At 43.7% G+C, this 16,317-nt stretch overlaps 1 protein-coding gene across 4 annotated transcripts in view; it reads left to right on the forward strand.

Annotated features, from left to right (window-relative positions):
• cep350 (centrosomal protein 350) overlaps positions 1–15,967 on the forward strand; it is an 18,589-nt gene extending 2,622 nt beyond the window's left edge. The window contains exons 5-38 of one of the 4 annotated variants that reach the window (XM_049732163.1): positions 1–85; positions 360–973; positions 1,071–1,184; positions 1,260–1,367; positions 1,642–1,758; positions 2,765–3,495; positions 3,578–3,699; positions 3,912–4,825; positions 4,895–5,027; positions 5,204–5,325; positions 5,425–5,558; positions 5,680–5,818; positions 5,941–6,104; positions 6,208–6,318; positions 6,431–6,505; positions 6,612–6,730; positions 6,835–6,900; positions 6,987–7,198; positions 7,280–7,476; positions 7,544–7,822; positions 7,913–8,062; positions 8,169–8,329; positions 9,553–9,675; positions 10,620–10,858; positions 10,928–11,121; positions 11,239–11,380; positions 11,702–11,862; positions 11,939–12,072; positions 12,136–12,194; positions 12,273–13,840; positions 13,967–14,497; positions 14,609–14,755; positions 14,846–14,968; positions 15,134–15,967. The exon at positions 1–85 is cut by the window's left edge and continues 66 nt beyond it. In XM_049732163.1, the coding sequence (XP_049588120.1) occupies positions 1–85; positions 360–973; positions 1,071–1,184; positions 1,260–1,367; positions 1,642–1,758; positions 2,765–3,495; positions 3,578–3,699; positions 3,912–4,825; positions 4,895–5,027; positions 5,204–5,325; positions 5,425–5,558; positions 5,680–5,818; positions 5,941–6,104; positions 6,208–6,318; positions 6,431–6,505; positions 6,612–6,730; positions 6,835–6,900; positions 6,987–7,198; positions 7,280–7,476; positions 7,544–7,822; positions 7,913–8,062; positions 8,169–8,329; positions 9,553–9,675; positions 10,620–10,858; positions 10,928–11,121; positions 11,239–11,380; positions 11,702–11,862; positions 11,939–12,072; positions 12,136–12,194; positions 12,273–13,840; positions 13,967–14,497; positions 14,609–14,755; positions 14,846–14,968; positions 15,134–15,289 (8,444 nt within the window). In that variant the 3' untranslated portion in view covers positions 15,290–15,967. Of the gene's footprint in view, positions 86–359; positions 974–1,070; positions 1,185–1,259; positions 1,368–1,641; positions 1,759–2,764; positions 3,496–3,577; positions 3,700–3,911; positions 4,826–4,894; positions 5,028–5,203; positions 5,326–5,424; positions 5,559–5,679; positions 5,819–5,940; positions 6,105–6,204; positions 6,319–6,430; positions 6,506–6,611; positions 6,731–6,834; positions 6,901–6,986; positions 7,199–7,279; positions 7,477–7,543; positions 7,823–7,912; positions 8,063–8,168; positions 8,330–9,552; positions 9,676–10,619; positions 10,859–10,927; positions 11,122–11,238; positions 11,381–11,701; positions 11,863–11,938; positions 12,073–12,135; positions 12,195–12,272; positions 13,841–13,966; positions 14,498–14,608; positions 14,756–14,845; positions 14,969–15,133 lie in introns of all 4 variants that reach the window. The other 3 variants (XM_049732164.1, XM_049732165.1, XM_049732166.1) reach the window with 3 other exon arrangements.
• Positions 15,968–16,317: the final 350 nt, after the last annotated feature.

Genomic DNA, 16,317 nt, shown 5'->3' on the forward strand with positions numbered 1-16,317 from the left:
GCAGCCCGCTAAGAAACGCCACCCAAGACAGCAATGTCGGCCAGGACAACAGTATGTCGCTCAGGGAACAGCTGGCTTCCTACAGGTTGGGATTGACAATTTGTACAAATATTTCTGCCTCTGTTTGTCCCCTTAAATATCCATATTGCTACTATATTGAAATTATTCTGATTAAGTATATCACAACCAAATTTTATCTCTCATAGCACATGAAATGTGGTCATTGTGTTTTTTGTGGGGGGGTGGCACATCTACTGTAATGTAAATTAATGAGGGCACATTTGCATAACCCCCATATGTGTGAATTAAGACTAAATCTTGATCCTCTGCTGATCCAATGTAATCTGGTCTGTCTCCAGGGAGACCGCCCCTCCATCGCAACCATCATCTCAGCTGGAGGCTTACAGGCTGCAGTCAATGTCAGGACCTCTCTCCCCATCATCAGACGCTCAATTTAGTAAGCCCGTCTACCAGAAAGACTTTTGGGACAAGCGGATAGATGGGGACGAGGACATTGCACATTCGGAAAACAGTATAGAGGTCTGTTACTTGGACGACCCGCCCACCGTAGACACCCCGCAGACCTCTGCCGACCCGTCACATGCTATAAGTTCAGTCCTAGCCAGGGAGACGAGCAGTCCCGAGGCACAAATCACCCAGAACATGGATCTTCAGTCCAATCCGTTTCTACCTCCTGCCTCAGACTTGCTATGTAGATGGGAAAACTCTCCCTCCACCAGTCCTGGCTCGGATTGCCAGCGTTTGGAAAACCTAAGGCGACACCAACCGGACGATAAGCTTGAAAAGCTCAAAGAGCGCATCCGAAGGCAGGTCAAACATCAGGAGGAGGCTGCGGAGAAGGAAAAAGTGTTGAACCGTCTCGAGCAGCCCATAATGGCCAACAATAACAAAGGTGGCACTGCAGCAAAAATAAGGAAGGTAGCAGCTGCACCACAAGCGCCTACTTACAAAGGTATCATTGACCTCTGTGACTTTATTGCCGTTCTTATTATTATAGGAGGAGAATTTTCTGCAAATGCAGATCTATAAGTTGTTTCCTTCCTTTTCAGGCTTCAGCAAAACGGAGGCAAGGACACGTACTACTCATGGGAATTCGTTAAAAGAAGAGGATCTTCTTAGTTTAAACAAGGACGCACTAAAAGACCCCATAAAGCAGTCTGCCGGTAAGACAACAAACGCTTGACATGAGGAGTGAGATACTCGTGGAGGCTTACATCTTTGTTGTATTATCGTTGCAGAAAGAACAGCACCCAGGCCGCAACGAGATAGGTATCGTCACGTACAGCAAGAAGCTAAACCAACCAGGAAAATCCACAAAGCTGCCTCTGGCCAAACTGCAAAAACTGGTAGGAATGAGGATAGCTTTTGCACTCTGATCAAAACTTATCAGACCCGGTTGTTTTTGTACTCAACCCCAACTTGGCTTGTTTTCCATGAGGCATAAATAGCTGCAGCTAATTCATGTGATTCTTCCCATCCGATCAAACAGAAACTTGTTTGTCCATGTGTATTTGGATTACCATGAAGTGCTTGAAAATGTCTGTGCGCTTTTAAATGAGCTCTTTCAGCGCCTATCTGTAGACAAGCGAGTAGAGTATTAACCTCATCTATTTCTCGCAGTGATTACGCCTGCTTCCTGGCGGGAGGGCTTGAAGCTGGTAAACCAGGTACTTGGTGCAGCTCCTAAGCAAAGCAGGGAGAAGAGGCACCATCTCGATGACAAACGGCAACAAACAGGTCAATGAGCGCTTCGGTCCATACATTATGCCACAAGGCATCTGTTTTTATTTTTTTCTCAACACACATCAAGTCATCAGGCAGTATAGACAGCTGACTCAGCCCAACTGTAATCTTGCCATCTTTGCTGTTTCTCAAATGATCTCCTTGCACCTCTTGGCAGACTATTATTATGCAGTGTCAAGCGCTAAAAAGAATGCAGAGATAAAAAAAGGTGATAAATGGTGGAGTGCTTTGAACGGCAACTCGGAATGTGCCACTCTGATGTCATAAATATGCCTTTGTTATTTACGTCCGCAAAGTGTCCGACGAGGCTTCACTGCCGAGAAGAGTGTTCTCATTTTATAGTTTTTTTGTCCTCACTACACTCCATTTTACGTTCCAATGGTAAAACATTTTTACTCGGGATAGGCTCCCTCGTAAGAGGTTGGAGGTTATCTGTCCAAAAAAAAAAAAATCCATGGAAGCAAAGTTGTTAAATATTTAAATCATTAAATACTTCTAGTCTTTTATGATAGTAGAAGGTCTACATGCATGACATACTTAGACACGGAGGGAGCGCAGGTTTTATAAATAAAAGTTTTTTAGTCGATAACTGACTTTATATTGTCAGCTCCCCCACCGTTGCCTTATTAACTTTCACTCGACCGACTGCCATTGACCGGAAGGAATTGAGGTCGACTGGCTGTTTTGGCTGAGTGAACAATGATTCGTGGCCCGATTTGATGATGAGCTAAGGACCCTTAGAGCGGAGTAGGATTGGCATTCGGTGAAGCTCGGCTCAACACAGCAACTGTCTGGATTAGATTCTTTAAAATCTACTCTGTGGTTTTCTATTTAAGCGATTAACTTTGTCTTGGCAAGCCCCCGTTACTTCCATGTGATGTATTTACATGCTAGGCCAAGAACAGGAAGACAGTAAAGTGTTTTCTCCTTGGAAAGAAATATGACACATAAATCATGAAAAGGAATTTTTTTCATGTATTCATCATTTAAATGTTTACAGCTTCCCATCGGCGGTCCTACGTTGACAAAAGCTCTGAAGCAAACCACCTCCGTCGCTCAAGAAGCACAGACAGAAGTCACAGTGAATTGCACGCTCAGTCCAAAAGCTACTCCAGATCCACGTCGAGCCCCTCAGCCGCTTGTCCAGTGCCTTTAGGCAAAGACCGCTTGTCAGCTGATATCCGGGCTATATTTGATGACCCACGACTTGAGTGCAAAACAGCCGAGGAAGAGGAGGATCGATCTCGGCCATTGTCTGGACGAGGTAAAGGTGGTCAGCGTGGGAAAGCAAGGTCATTGTCTCAAACAAGGACTCCGCTCTCCTTCTGGGGAAGCACTGTGCCAACACATGTCCCCTCAAAAGGCAGCCGTAGTGCCAACCCCTCCCCACATCGACAAGGGTCCACAAATGAGGCTGAAACTCAGTTGAAGAAGCGCCACTACGATTCAGACAAAATCCGTCAGTACATGGTTAAGCAAAAAGAGGACAGAAAAAGACGACAGGCAGAAGAAAAGAAATCTTTACAAGAAGAGTCGGAGAGGAGAAACCAGCGGCTTCAGGAGCTCTACAGGAGGCAAAAGGAAATGGCGAAAACTGTAGTCACTCCCACCGAGGCAACTTCAACAACGCCTTGGCAGAAACGATTTAGGGACGAGACCTACAACTGGATGGATGAGAGTCATCTTGGCGAGGTCATGCAGATGCAGTCTTCTGCTGTGTCACATCAACTGGTATTTCTTCCAACTCTTTTGTTGCATTGCGGAAAATATCATGACACGATTGCCTTACTCTTGTTTCAACTTTGCACCACAGAGACCACTTTATCAACCCTCTGGCGAGTCTGATAAAGAAAATAAGAGGTTGGAAGTACCACAGAGCCCCTCGAGCAGTGACAGGTCTTTGACCAACGATCAGCTATCTCCTCAATTAACAAGGTAGACGTATGCAAGATGACTCGCTCTCATTACATTAATGATTTTTCAAATAGCAAATTAAATAACAGATTTTAGCCTTTTAAAAAAGGATTAATTCAACACAGCTTCTAATATAAACATTCACTTTAAAATTTTATTTTTTTACTTGTTGTATTTTAGTGCACTCGGCACACAATAAATTCGACAGCTTACATCTGTTTTTCTTTTTTTAGGGGTGATTTGGATGGTGGAGTTCCATCTCGACTTAATCCATCTGTTCAGTCCAGCGCAGGTGCTCTTGGGTATGCAAATTACGACCCTCACCTTTCTCAACCTGTGAGGCCAGAGAACTCAATGGTAGCTGGTGATGTCAAGCCCACCATCACAGAACCCGCCACCTGGTCTCAGTCAAGAAAGTCCCGCTTCGACGCCCTCAAGGCCACAGCCATCTCGCTCTCTAATCGCATAGAGAGCGAAGCCCGGCAGATTGCCCGGGTGGGAATCAACTTTGGGGAAGCAACTTCATTGGACGCTGATATTTTGGCTCCAATGTCCACTCGGGCTGATCTCGATGAAAGAGCCATGGCGCCCCGGCCTGGCACATTCAAAAGTGATGATTTGACATTGAGAATTCAGAGACTTATAACAAGCGCAGGTCTTAGTCCATGCCATAGTGCCTCTCTTCCGGGAGCTGGGAATTTGCACGCCTTCAAAGGGCAACCACAAGAAATTCCTGCTGATGGACTAGAAAGGAACCCAGTCAATGGCTTAGAGAGAACAGATGACGCGCCTCCTTTTAGACCCTCTCGAGCAGCTGAGGACAACAAGGAGAAGCTACATGACTCAAGTGGCGGTTCGATCAGTGAGGGTACCATACTGAGTGAGGGGAGCTTCAGTAAGGATGAAATGAGCCCTCCACAACCTCCCAACAATCATGTTCCCAAATTGACAGGTGGCTACAATGAAACAACTGTTCAAAGAATAGAAGTACAGCGCCTCACTGACTTTCAGAAGGAGGCTGCCAAATGCTTGGCCCTCACGTCACCATTAATGCCTCAGAAAAGACCCAAAATGCCCTGGGAGGAGTTGAGCAAGGGAGACCCTTACAGTGTAATCAACATTTACTTAAAGAACCTCAATGTTAAAGGTGAGTTGACTCAGAATAAGAATAATACTTGGAATGTAGACAAACATTTCTCTCGTCTTTCTCTCACAGTGAGTGACAGGAATTCTCCAGCTGTTGACTCTTTTCAATCCGGAGATTCCCACAAAGACGCAGCGGCCTATGAAGATGACTTTGTGTCGTTTCATAGTAGCCAACAGTCAAAGAACAGTTCCAGTCCACACAGGTGATTGAATAAATCTTTACTTTTAAAATTGACCAGCAGGTGGCATTTATTTATTAGAAACTCTTGATGATACTGAATATTGTTCAGTTTCATGAGTTTTCGGATTTCCTTTTGGCCTTTTATTGGTTAAGTGAGTGCAGCAGAGAAGTCACTGATTTGTGCGTTGTATTTTTTAGTATGGCAATGGACAGTAAAAAGTCTCCACCATCCCGAGGAAGACTGGCTTCTCCTTTGGCCTTTCCCGATTTGGGTTTGACTCAAGCCACAGCCTCTCTCAAGAATGATATTCGGAAAAACGGTACAGATCTCAGCCACAGGCTAAAGTTTTTTACAATGGTGTTTTTATTTGACATTGTTTATTTACATGAACTGTCTCGTCCTCTACCTTTCTTTTCAGGGAAACTCCATTATTCACCTAGTGCCCTGCAGCAGTATATGGCAGCAGAGCTCAAATACCAGGAGTCCATAGAACAATCACTGAGACAGCTCGGGGATGTGGAGAGACTGATGGGTCTGCCTATTGATCCGCAGGTTAGTACAGAGTTTGCTTTAATTATGAATTTATTACTATTTGCATTGTGTGCTGTATTCTTCACTTGAGATCATTTTGGATGTGCACATTGATTACCTTTGGGTTCCCTAATCATTGCAGGCCGAACAGCAAACGTCTCCACCGTCAAGACAACGAATGACCTCTCCTTCTGGCTTTCTGGACGCTTCTCCAGCCGCAGATTTTCTCTCTGAACCCCCTAGAAATGGTGTCGGGCCCAGTAACAGCAGCAGGCCCGCGGGTAAATAATCACATCTTGCAAACATTTACAAAAGATGAAATATAGTAAAACCTTTTGGCAGGACTTTTTATTAATAGTAAATTAGTCATTTATTAGTTTTTTTCTTCTAATCCTTCTCCCAGGTAATCTTCACTATTCTCCTGCCGCCCTGCATCAACATGTGACGGCAGAGCTTCAGTACCAGGAGTCCATTGATGAGTCCTTGAGACATCTCGGGGATCTGGAGAGGATGATGGGTGTGTCCATAGCCCAGCAGGAAAGTGCTTCAATGGCTCAAATACTCAAGGTGGCGCAAGGCCTTGGCTTTTGATTTGATAAAATAAGCACACAGCAATGATGTTAACATTTTTTTTATACTTTCATTTTTGTTGTACATTTGATCGTCACAGGCCAAGCAGCAGAAATATGAGAATGACCTTTATGAGCAGAAGATCCAGGCTGAAAGAAAGGCTTTGGAGGCCCAGCTGCAGCGGGAAGAAGACCGTGAGAGGACGGCCCGGGTACGAATTCACAAAAAACACTCCACAGCTGATGTGTTATTTTCTCCCCAGCAAATTTTTTTTCCAGTTATGAAGAGATTCATGTTTCAAGTGCCTGTATGTTTTTGGCCAGGCTCATGAGGAATTGCTGGAAAAACTGGTGTTAACTCAAAAAGAGACAGCTGAAGCAGCACGTCACATCAAAGAGGTGCGAAACGGCCGATTGCTTGTTCGGTTATCACGAGAAAAGCATGTTTCCCAATGTAGACAAAAACGCCCAAAATGTCAGCGCTAAGTGAAATTTTGTCTTCCAGCTGACAGATCTGGCACGGACTCAAATCGAAGGAGCTCTGGCTGTGTCTGCTTTTGCGCCTGAGCCTTCGGTTCTGACCAAGCATCATCAGAAAAAACAGAGCAAATCAGATTCCGACAGGTAAGACCTTTCTTAAAAATGTCCTAGCTCACTAATATATTAACTACATTGTTACTTTACACAAGCAAACCCTAACATTATGTTGGATTTAATTCTGCTTCCAGCTTCCAGAGAGAAGAATCAAGTCGAAGCCTCAGTCATACTGACTCGCGACCTGTACAAAGACCCAAGTACTTGTTCTACTTTTTTACATGACACCAGTCTCATTGAATCAGTGGACGTGAGGAACACCCCCCTCTTTTTTTTTTTTTTCCAGTGCTGCAGACAAAAGCGGTCCCAACAGCCCCTCACACACACCTTCAGAACATATACAGGAGATGAACAAAGAAGAAACCGAATTGGAATGGAAGAAAGATGATGACAAGCGGGCAGACAGGGAAGCGGGCAGCAATTCAATCGAGGAGGAATGTCCCACTGCGGACGATTCCCTTTGCAGCCAAAGCATCCCCTCTGTAGCTGATGACAAGGGTACCACAAAAAAGCACAGTTGAAACTCACAACACTGTCTTGTAGTCCACCACCAATTGTAACGGGATCCCCATTTCGCAGAGTACTCTTTCAAGTTTGACTCATCGAGAACAGAGGATGAGGTGGAAGAGCGCTCCTTCAGCTCTCTGCTGCCGTCCAAGGTGCACCGTCGTAGCTCTTTGGAGAACAGGCCACACCACCACCACCACGAGGATTCAGAGGATGAAGCTATAGATGAAAGCAGAACCTTAGTCTCAGGCTCACATCATGTTTCAAAGGTAAGAGGCTTGTTCTGGCACACAGTTTTGTGTGGCCACATAAATTATCTGGCTTTTTCTCCCTTAGCACGAGAATCCGAATATATCCTTTTCTGGAGGAAAAGACAGCTTCTCACGGTTCACCATGGACATGGTGCGTCAGCACATGAAAGACGAGGACCTGCGATTGCAGCATCAGAATGCTCTGCTGCGGCTACGTCAGAAAGCCGTCAAGGAAAAAATCAGAACTGAGCTGGCGTGGCTGGAGCACCAGAAAAAGCACTTTAGGAACAAAGGTGAAGATGATAAATTGCCGCCTCTCAGGAAGAAGCAGAAGGGCCTTTTGTTAAGACTTCAGGAGGAGCAGGTACTTGACAGTTAATACTACACATATATCCTAATCTGGCAGCACACACACTTTAAAGCTTATGTTGTTTTGAATATCTTGTAACTTCAGGCTGAGATCAAGCGTCTTCAAGAAGCAAATAAAGTAGCAAGGAAAGAAAAACAGCTGTTGCTGAAGCAGCAAGAGGAGATTGAGCGAATGAGGACCTCAACACTGAGACTAAAAGAGCGTCTTAAATCTGCTGGGGCAGAAGCGCTGCCTGTAAGTGGTACAACAGTAAATCAGCCACAGACGAATCAAGAAAAAAGTTAACCGAATTTTTAACCTTGAATAAGAAATTTAAAAAAATAATCTGTCTGTTCCGCAGGAGTCTCCAATGTCCGAAACGCCGGTTTCAGAAGCCGCGCCTTCTAGCATGAGACCTACCGATGACAGCCGCACCCCATCGCCATCTCCGTCCATGTCTGCAAGTGAGACCAGCAGCATCATGCAGAAGCTCAAGAAGATGCGTTCTCGCATGGATGAAAAGTAAATGCTCTTCTTCATCAATACAGTTTTACTGAATTAGCTTTTGGGAACCTCCCTTGCCCTTGTTGTAAATTATCAGTGCTGAGTTTGGAGAGCTCAAATCTGCTTACTAACTAAACAAAGTCAGACTAACAATTATTCAATTGCATAGTAATTTTCTTGCTGTGCATGCTCCATGTTCCCCTTTTAGACTTGGCTGGCTTTCACAGTATGCACCTCCCAATTTAATCACATAATACTGTGTATTATAGAATAGATTTTCTGATTTTAAATTATTTTATTTTGGGATACACTAATACAAATGTCAGTATGGGTAAAAATGCCATTTTTAAGAAAGGTTTGTGATTTTGAAAAATATTTGCTTTTTTAAAAAGGAAAAAATAGGCGCCAATTTCCATCACAAATACAAGACTTAATGGCATTATTAAATATCTGTAGTTGGTATCGAGTACTCAAACATAAATATTTGTACGTGGTCTGAATAGCAATATCGCTGGATCCCTTCTTCTCTTTCTGTTCCTACTTGTTTTTGTTGACCAGTAGCCGCATGTGATTGGAATTAATAAGGCTTTTTAGGTCATGTGATTGCAGAGCCTTTCACAACAGAGTTGTTAAAAACAGTTTGGTTTGTTTTTCTCGTCCCATCACACTTGTGTCATGATGGCTCTTTTGGCAAGGTGATATTAGCTTTGCAATTACAACATTTACTTACCTGAATGGTAATTAATATTTACTATATGTTTGGAAATTAACAGATAAACATTAGTGATATTGATCAGGCTTTTATCGGGGAGCTTTTTTGTTGCCCACAATCTTTTCAGTATTATTTATTATCTATTTATGACTGCTAGCCCTGCGTTTGCTCATAGTCTTTCTCGCAATTGTGCAAACAATAACACACTAACAGTCACGTATCCCGGTTTCAAATACACACCGTCCTGAAACTGGCATGGCGGCCCCCTTTTGTGAACAATACACATTTCTGATTATTGCATGCCTCCATGTTTGAATATTAACTAAATTCCAGCGGGCAGCTGACTGTTCCAAAGGGACACCCAAAACATACGCTCATGTCGTTCTTTTCTCTCCCTCTCTCTCTTTACTTGTTTTCTTACCTTTGTTTACCTGTTTTTCTTTGTTGTCATTTCCCGTCACATTCTGTTTCTTCGACATTTCACGTCTGTGTGTTTTGATTTGTTTTGTTGCACGTTTGTGTGTTGTAGACACTGTTCTCCCGTCCACTGCTTCTTCTCTGTGTTCACGGCCCAGCACTGGGCCTCCCTTATTGTTTGTCTTCCCAACCTTCACCCTAAATTCCAGCTCTTTATCTACAACCAGTTGGACAGGTACTGTGCAGTTCTCCCTACATCTTCCGCCGCACTTGCACCTTGCCTTGGCCCCCCTCCCACAACTCACATTCTCTCTACTCCCCCTCTCAATGGAAATGCTTGTGATCAACACTTTCACTCTGGGAGTTTGATGGATTTCTGAGTTTTCCTCCCTTTGCAGGATGGCATTTGCAGTGAGGGACGTTTTAAATGTCCAAGGAAAGATGTGTTGAAATAATGTGTGTTGACAGCTTCACACAGGATTTAAAATGTTTACCAGGACACAAAATAGTCATTTTAATTTTGGGCAGTGGCCGATTTGAGAAGTTCAAAAGTTATGCATATTTTCACTGGTCTCGAACATCTCTGTTTCTTTTCGGCTTACAGGTTTACAAGAGCTGCAGATTCAGTTTCTTCGCGTACTAATTGTGGCGGTCATTAATACAAAAATTTAAAAACAAGCCACAATATTGAATGCGTGGACTTAATATGATTAAGTCACATGTCTCGTTAATGAACCCCAATACATTTTAATTGTCCCTTTTTATTGGGTAACAATAAATTGGCAATAGGGCTAATATAATGAACACAACGCCATTTTCTGTAAAACAGTACATTGATGATTCTTCAGTGTCTGATCTAATCCCCTTTGGTAAACGGGTCTTCCTCGCTTGTATGACTGATTAGTCCGAGAAATACCAGTAGATAACGTAACGCATGTCTGAAGTGAATTTGCGGTGAAAACGGTGATTTGAATCTGCCTGCTTGGAATTTTTTTTGCTATGCTAAACGTCTTTCTCCTACTTGAACCATTACTGTTTTTCCTGGTTTGGCAACACTACCTTGCATTTTTCTTCTGTCTTTAATCACATCTGAATTTTTCTCCTTTCTTTCCCTCCCCCTCCACACACGCTTCTTCTCTGCATTGTTCTTTTGCATTATTCCCACCATCCACCTATTAGATTCCTGACTAAGCGGGAGCAGCAGTTGATGCAGCGGCGTCATCACGCTGAAGAGCTGCTGCAGTGGAAAAAGCGGCTCGATCAAGAGGAGGCAGAGGTCCGGAGGATAGAAAAAGAGGCCCTGGCTAGTTGGGGAGCTGGCGGTGTCACATCGGAAAGTCGGAGCAAGACAATCTCTGAAATTATCCCCAAGTCCAGTCACCATCGAAACTCGGAACCAAAAGCGATCGGTGAGAAAGGTGATCAAAGTCTTTAATTATGAAATAAATGACTTTTTACTAATATCATTGATGTGGCTTTATTTTCAGGTTATGTGACTGAGGATGATTATTCCTCAGCAGCATCCGAGTGCAGCATCCACACAGAAGGCCACTTGCAGGAATCAAGAAGTCCATCCTCAGCACCACCTGCATCAGTGGCTGAAATGACGCTTGCCTCGGACCCGAGCAGCCCTACAAATTACATTGAGGACTTTGCTGCTTCACTCACACTCAGCAAACAGGTTTGCACAAATGTCGCTACTCTAAGATGGTCCATAAAAAAGTAGTTACTCACAGTTGCAGCTCACTGATATTGTCATCTTAAAATAATAAACTAAATTGTCATATCCTCTTTTTAGTCTTCTCCAATCAAAGGCAGCCACAATCATGCCTCTCCCTCTGATATCAAGAGTGCGAGCAAGATGCAGCCTCACTCTTCACACCAAATATCCAAGCAGGCCGCAAATAAAGGCACGGAAACACCTATGGCTTCACAGACCGGTGAGTTTGATAACAACACAACTCAGTTGTGTTAGAATTGCAAGCGGAGCCCAATATGAGAGCTTTACTGTCGTGAAGTAGGAAGAGGGTAAACAAATTCAATTTATAAAGAAACCCTAAATGAGTTTCTATTGTACGTGTTATTTGATAAGCCGCTTAAAAGTGAACTTTAGACATAAAGAAAACATAAACTAAATCCCCAAATAATTGGGTTTAACTTTGAGTGTGCCCAAGTTGGATTACACGTTGCTAATCACAGAGGTCTAATTTTGCTCACACATTCTGTGATGTATTTCTTTTCCCTTCCGTTTGCTTTTTCAGAGCCCATTTCAGACCAGAGTGACATAGAGAGCCGTATCAAGGCCCTGAAAGAGGAGCTGAGGAAGCGCAAGTCAATGGCGAGTCAGCTCAAAAGGGAGCAGAAGATGAGGCAGAAGGAACGCCTGAAGGCACAAGAGGCCAGCCTGCTGAAACAACTGGAGGTAAACATTGGACATTTTCTTCTGGTTTTTGCCATTTGTGGTTTTCTTATTGTGTCTTCTCTTTTTTTATTTTCAGACCTATGACAACTACATTGGAAAAACTAAGGCAGAGCTCAACAAAGAACCTGTGCCATCACCTCATAGCAAGTCTCAGAAGAAAGATCCCACCTTAGCTGCAGATCAATCCGGGCCCTTGTCTCCTATCAAAAGGTACTACGAAATTATAATTGATTATTAGTCACCTGTGAGAAACTAAAATCATAATATTTTCAGGTCTGAAACGAGTGAAGTACCTACTGTGGGGCCAGCCAGCGATTCATCACTCCACCAAAGTACGTTTTTCTCCGCTCGTAATTTTCTTTTGATGCCATACGAAGTATTTTGACTCCAAGCGTCTCTCCTTTATTTAGATCTTAGCAGATCTACCTCGGCACCTGAAGAGCTCAATGTTGAAGTGGTGTCTCCTTCCCCTGTACGTGACGGCCCTGATTTCCTGACCTCGGGTCACGACAGGTTTCACTCACCAGACTCTACTTTAAGACCTTCTACCAAGTCCCAAATAATAGAGTCTGAGAAGGATGACACTGTTTTGGAATCGCATTCTGCTGCAGCGGACCTCATCGCTCACACCAATGATAAGCCCCCATCAGATCACTCCTGTAGGCTAGACTTGGATGTCATTTTCTCTGCAAAGGAGGCAACGATAAAGGATGTCCAGGCTTCTTCTCCTCTGACAGATTACCAAGATGACTTTGAATCAGCACTTTCGTCACCTAGAAAAGAGCAGCACATTTCCAAGCCGGACTCTGTTTGCCATTCTGAAATCAGGGATAGCAGTCAAGATGAAGAGATTGAAGAGGAGATTGCTGAAGACTTGAGTCACTCTTCAGTTGCTAGTGGCGAAAGCCAGGAATCTGGACGACTACTTGATCTTCAGAAAACTGAAGACTCCAACAATGATAATCAGAGCATTCATTCTATCTCCCCAGCACCCATTGCTCAATCTCACATCCCGATCCCTCCGATTATCGATAAAATGCCAAGTTTCAACGTCGGAGACCGTGTTCTCGTCGGTAACGTCCAACCTGGGACACTAAGATTCAAAGGTTCAACCAGCTTTGCTGGAGGTTTTTGGGCCGGTGTGGAGTTAGACAAGTCTGAGGGGAGCAATTGTGGCACCTACAATGGAGTCGTATACTTTGAGTGCCAAGAACGTCATGGGATCTTTGCTCCTCCTGAAAAGATCAGCCATCTGTCTGCTGAGGTTGAGATCATCTCAGACGCCGCAGGACACGACGACTTGCACTCAAATGATGCATCAGAGCCGCGTGAGGATGAACATAAAAGTGACGAGGATGTTTCAGAAAAGATAGAAATTCTGGAAACAAGTGAAGAAACCTCTCAAAATGATGTCATTGTAGACTTGATAGTTAACCCGGAACTAAACCTCAATGACCAGGAAGAACCAAAAGCTGAAACTCACCTCGAAAATAACAACCAGTCCACGCCACAGAATGAACAGGAGATAAGGGACACACTCCAGAAAGAAAATGTGCTTGACCAGTACTTGCCACCAAGTAGTCCGGAATTTGATATAGTCGAGAAGGACGAGTCTCTTGACCAGTCCACATCAACAAACAGTCAGGAGATTTCTGCAGCAGCAGAGAAAGAAGAGGTGAGCGCAGATAACCAGTTGATAGTTTCTGAGCTTTCCCAGGAAGCTGGTGATCACAAGGATGTGCAGAAGGAGAGAATTTCTTCAGTCACTTTAGCCGACAAACTACTGAATAACTTTGTGATTGACACCGTTCAGCATTTAGTTCAGATTAAAAAGGCCAAAGAGCAGAAAATTGAAGCTTCCAATCAGATCAGTGAAGACATCGTCTTGGATCCAGAGGAACAAGGGCGTATTTCATTCTTGGAAGCTCATGATGGACTATCTTCCGAGCCGTCCTCGCCAGAGTTTTGTAATCGACCGGTGAGTCCAATTCTTCAATTAATTTTTCCCTCCAACCAAAATCCAGTGTTATCCCGACAATCCTGTATCTAATTCAGCTGGAAAAAAAATAGATGAATGTTTAAAAGTAATTTTCTTTTCCAACAGGAAAGTCCAATTTTGGGGGCTAGTGGGCAAGAAGAGCTTGTTAAGCGACTTGCTGAGCTGGAACTGAACCGTGATCTGCTGGACGAGCTAGGCGACGATCAGGATTGGTTTGATGAGGACTTTGGCCTCAGCTCACGTAGGGAACAGCAGAGACTCCAACAGAAGCACAGGGACAAAGAGACAAACCTCGGCGCGGGAAGGTCTGCCTCCTCGGCTGAAGATACCCTAAGAGGATTGGCATCGCACCCAGATGGAGACCAATCAGCAAAGACACCACCAAGACCCGCACTCCCTCTTCCACTACCCCCTAAAGTGCCAGAACAACCTGTCATGGTGGTGCCCCACTCAGTCGGCGAGGTCGAAAAGATGGTCCATGCTGCCATTCAGGAGATCTGGGAGAGCTGTGGCCTTACAAAGGAAGGAAACGTTACACTATCACACACGACCCGCCCCAAACCTTCCCGAGAGTTTTTCAATGTCGAGGACATCACCGACGACACGGAGGCCATCGCCATCCGCAGCTACAAAATGGTGAGAACACGCGTAAAAGTTTTAAATGGTTTATGGGCAGATGCAGCTAACACTTTAGAATAGGTTCAATCAAACAACAAATAGATAACCAAAACATATGCATTCCAAAAGGCTGTGTATGACCTGACATGGGAGATCCTCCAGGACATCTATGCTGAAGACCCCAACGCCAACCAGCCTGAGTGGGTTAAGCCGCAACGAATCAGGCCCGCCTTTTCCCACAGAGTCAAGACACCTGGAGACATCAGTAAAGTGCAGGTATGATTTGAATGTCTCCAAATCACCACCACACACTCGAAGACATTGTTGCTCCCAAAAATCAAATATCTAATCATGTCTGTTGTTTAGGAATTTGTCACAGAAGAAGTTCTGAAACTTTACGGTTTGGCCAAAAACAAGAGTAAAAAGTCAGACTGGCAGAAGATGTTGAAATTTGGCCGAAAGAAACGAGACCGAGTGGATCAACTACTGGTAAGGACACACAATTACATTACAGCACCACGGAAGTTTTACGTCACATGCGTACAGCTCTTAAAAGTTTTGCGCTCAAGTGAGAACATCTTACAAACGTTCATATGTCATATGTGTCCACACCAACACCTCCTTGAACTTCTGCTCTGTGTATTCCGCGTGCAGGTAAAGGATCTCCACGAGGAGGAGGCTCAGTGGGTCTGCTACGAAGAAGACGAGCTGTCAGTCAAGATGCAACTGGCGGACAGCATCTTCGACTTGTTGCTGAAGGACACGGCAAACTCGCTCCGTCTCATCACCAAGAGGGCCGCCATCAGTTGAATGTAATCCTATTTAAATATGTACATGGGTGAAAAGCGTAATAGGGTTGCTGATAGACCAAAAAAAAAGTGTGTATATATAGCAACCAAACGTTGGACTCAAAACATTTTAACATACTTTTAATTTCAGCAACTGAAATGTCACTGAACTGAAAGATGTCGACTGCTCTCAATCGGGACAGCACAGAAATGATCTAAAGTATTTTATTTATATTCTTAAAAAAATAATAATAATTGAATAGAAATTATAGTCTGCAATTGTATATTATCCTGTCAAGATATATAAAAAGGAGAATTTTAATTTTTTTTCAAAGAAAATTATAAAAGCACAATTATGAGTGTGGCAATAGACTGTCAGAGATTTAAGAGAAAGAAAAGAACATTTTTAGTATTTAAAACTCACGGTAATGATAAAAGTGTCCCACTTTTATGCTTTGTGTTGATTGTAACTATCCATACAGCCTGCAAGTAAAATACTACTGATATCCTTTTTAGGCGGTTGATTCTTAGTTGCTTTTGTTTACTTCTCTACAGCAGGTGTATGGTGCTCTCAAGTGCACTACATATTAGCATACAGTGTGAAAGTGGGACACCAAAAAAAAAATTACGTACTGTACTACGGTACTGAAATGCTGGATTTGAGCCTTGCGGTTTTTTCTCCCCCCCTTTCTACGACACCTGCTTTTCGCAAAGCGAAAGTGAACGTTCGGTTCACTCCTCATCCTCAGTGCTGCGAAACATTTAACCAATAGCTGCCGAGAACAGGTGACAACGGTCAACATTCAGTTCAAGTGCCTCCTTTACGTTTTAACAACTGTGTTTGATGGCTCAGCGTATTTTCCACCTCCCTTGAATGTCCTATTTTCCAACTGCTGTAAACGCTCCTTTTGAAATTCTCCTACTCTTAACCGGTTTACCAAGTACAGCCTCGTCGACTTCAGTTTTGGCCTTATCACTCCCGATATGTCACTGTTTGTTTTTTTAACCTTCTTATGTTCCTGTGCCTCGGCCCGATGTATGTAAACACAG

Source organism: Syngnathus scovelli, chromosome 10, assembly GCF_024217435.2.
Source record: "Syngnathus scovelli strain Florida chromosome 10, RoL_Ssco_1.2, whole genome shotgun sequence".
Lineage (NCBI taxonomy): Eukaryota > Metazoa > Chordata > Actinopteri > Syngnathiformes > Syngnathidae > Syngnathus > Syngnathus scovelli.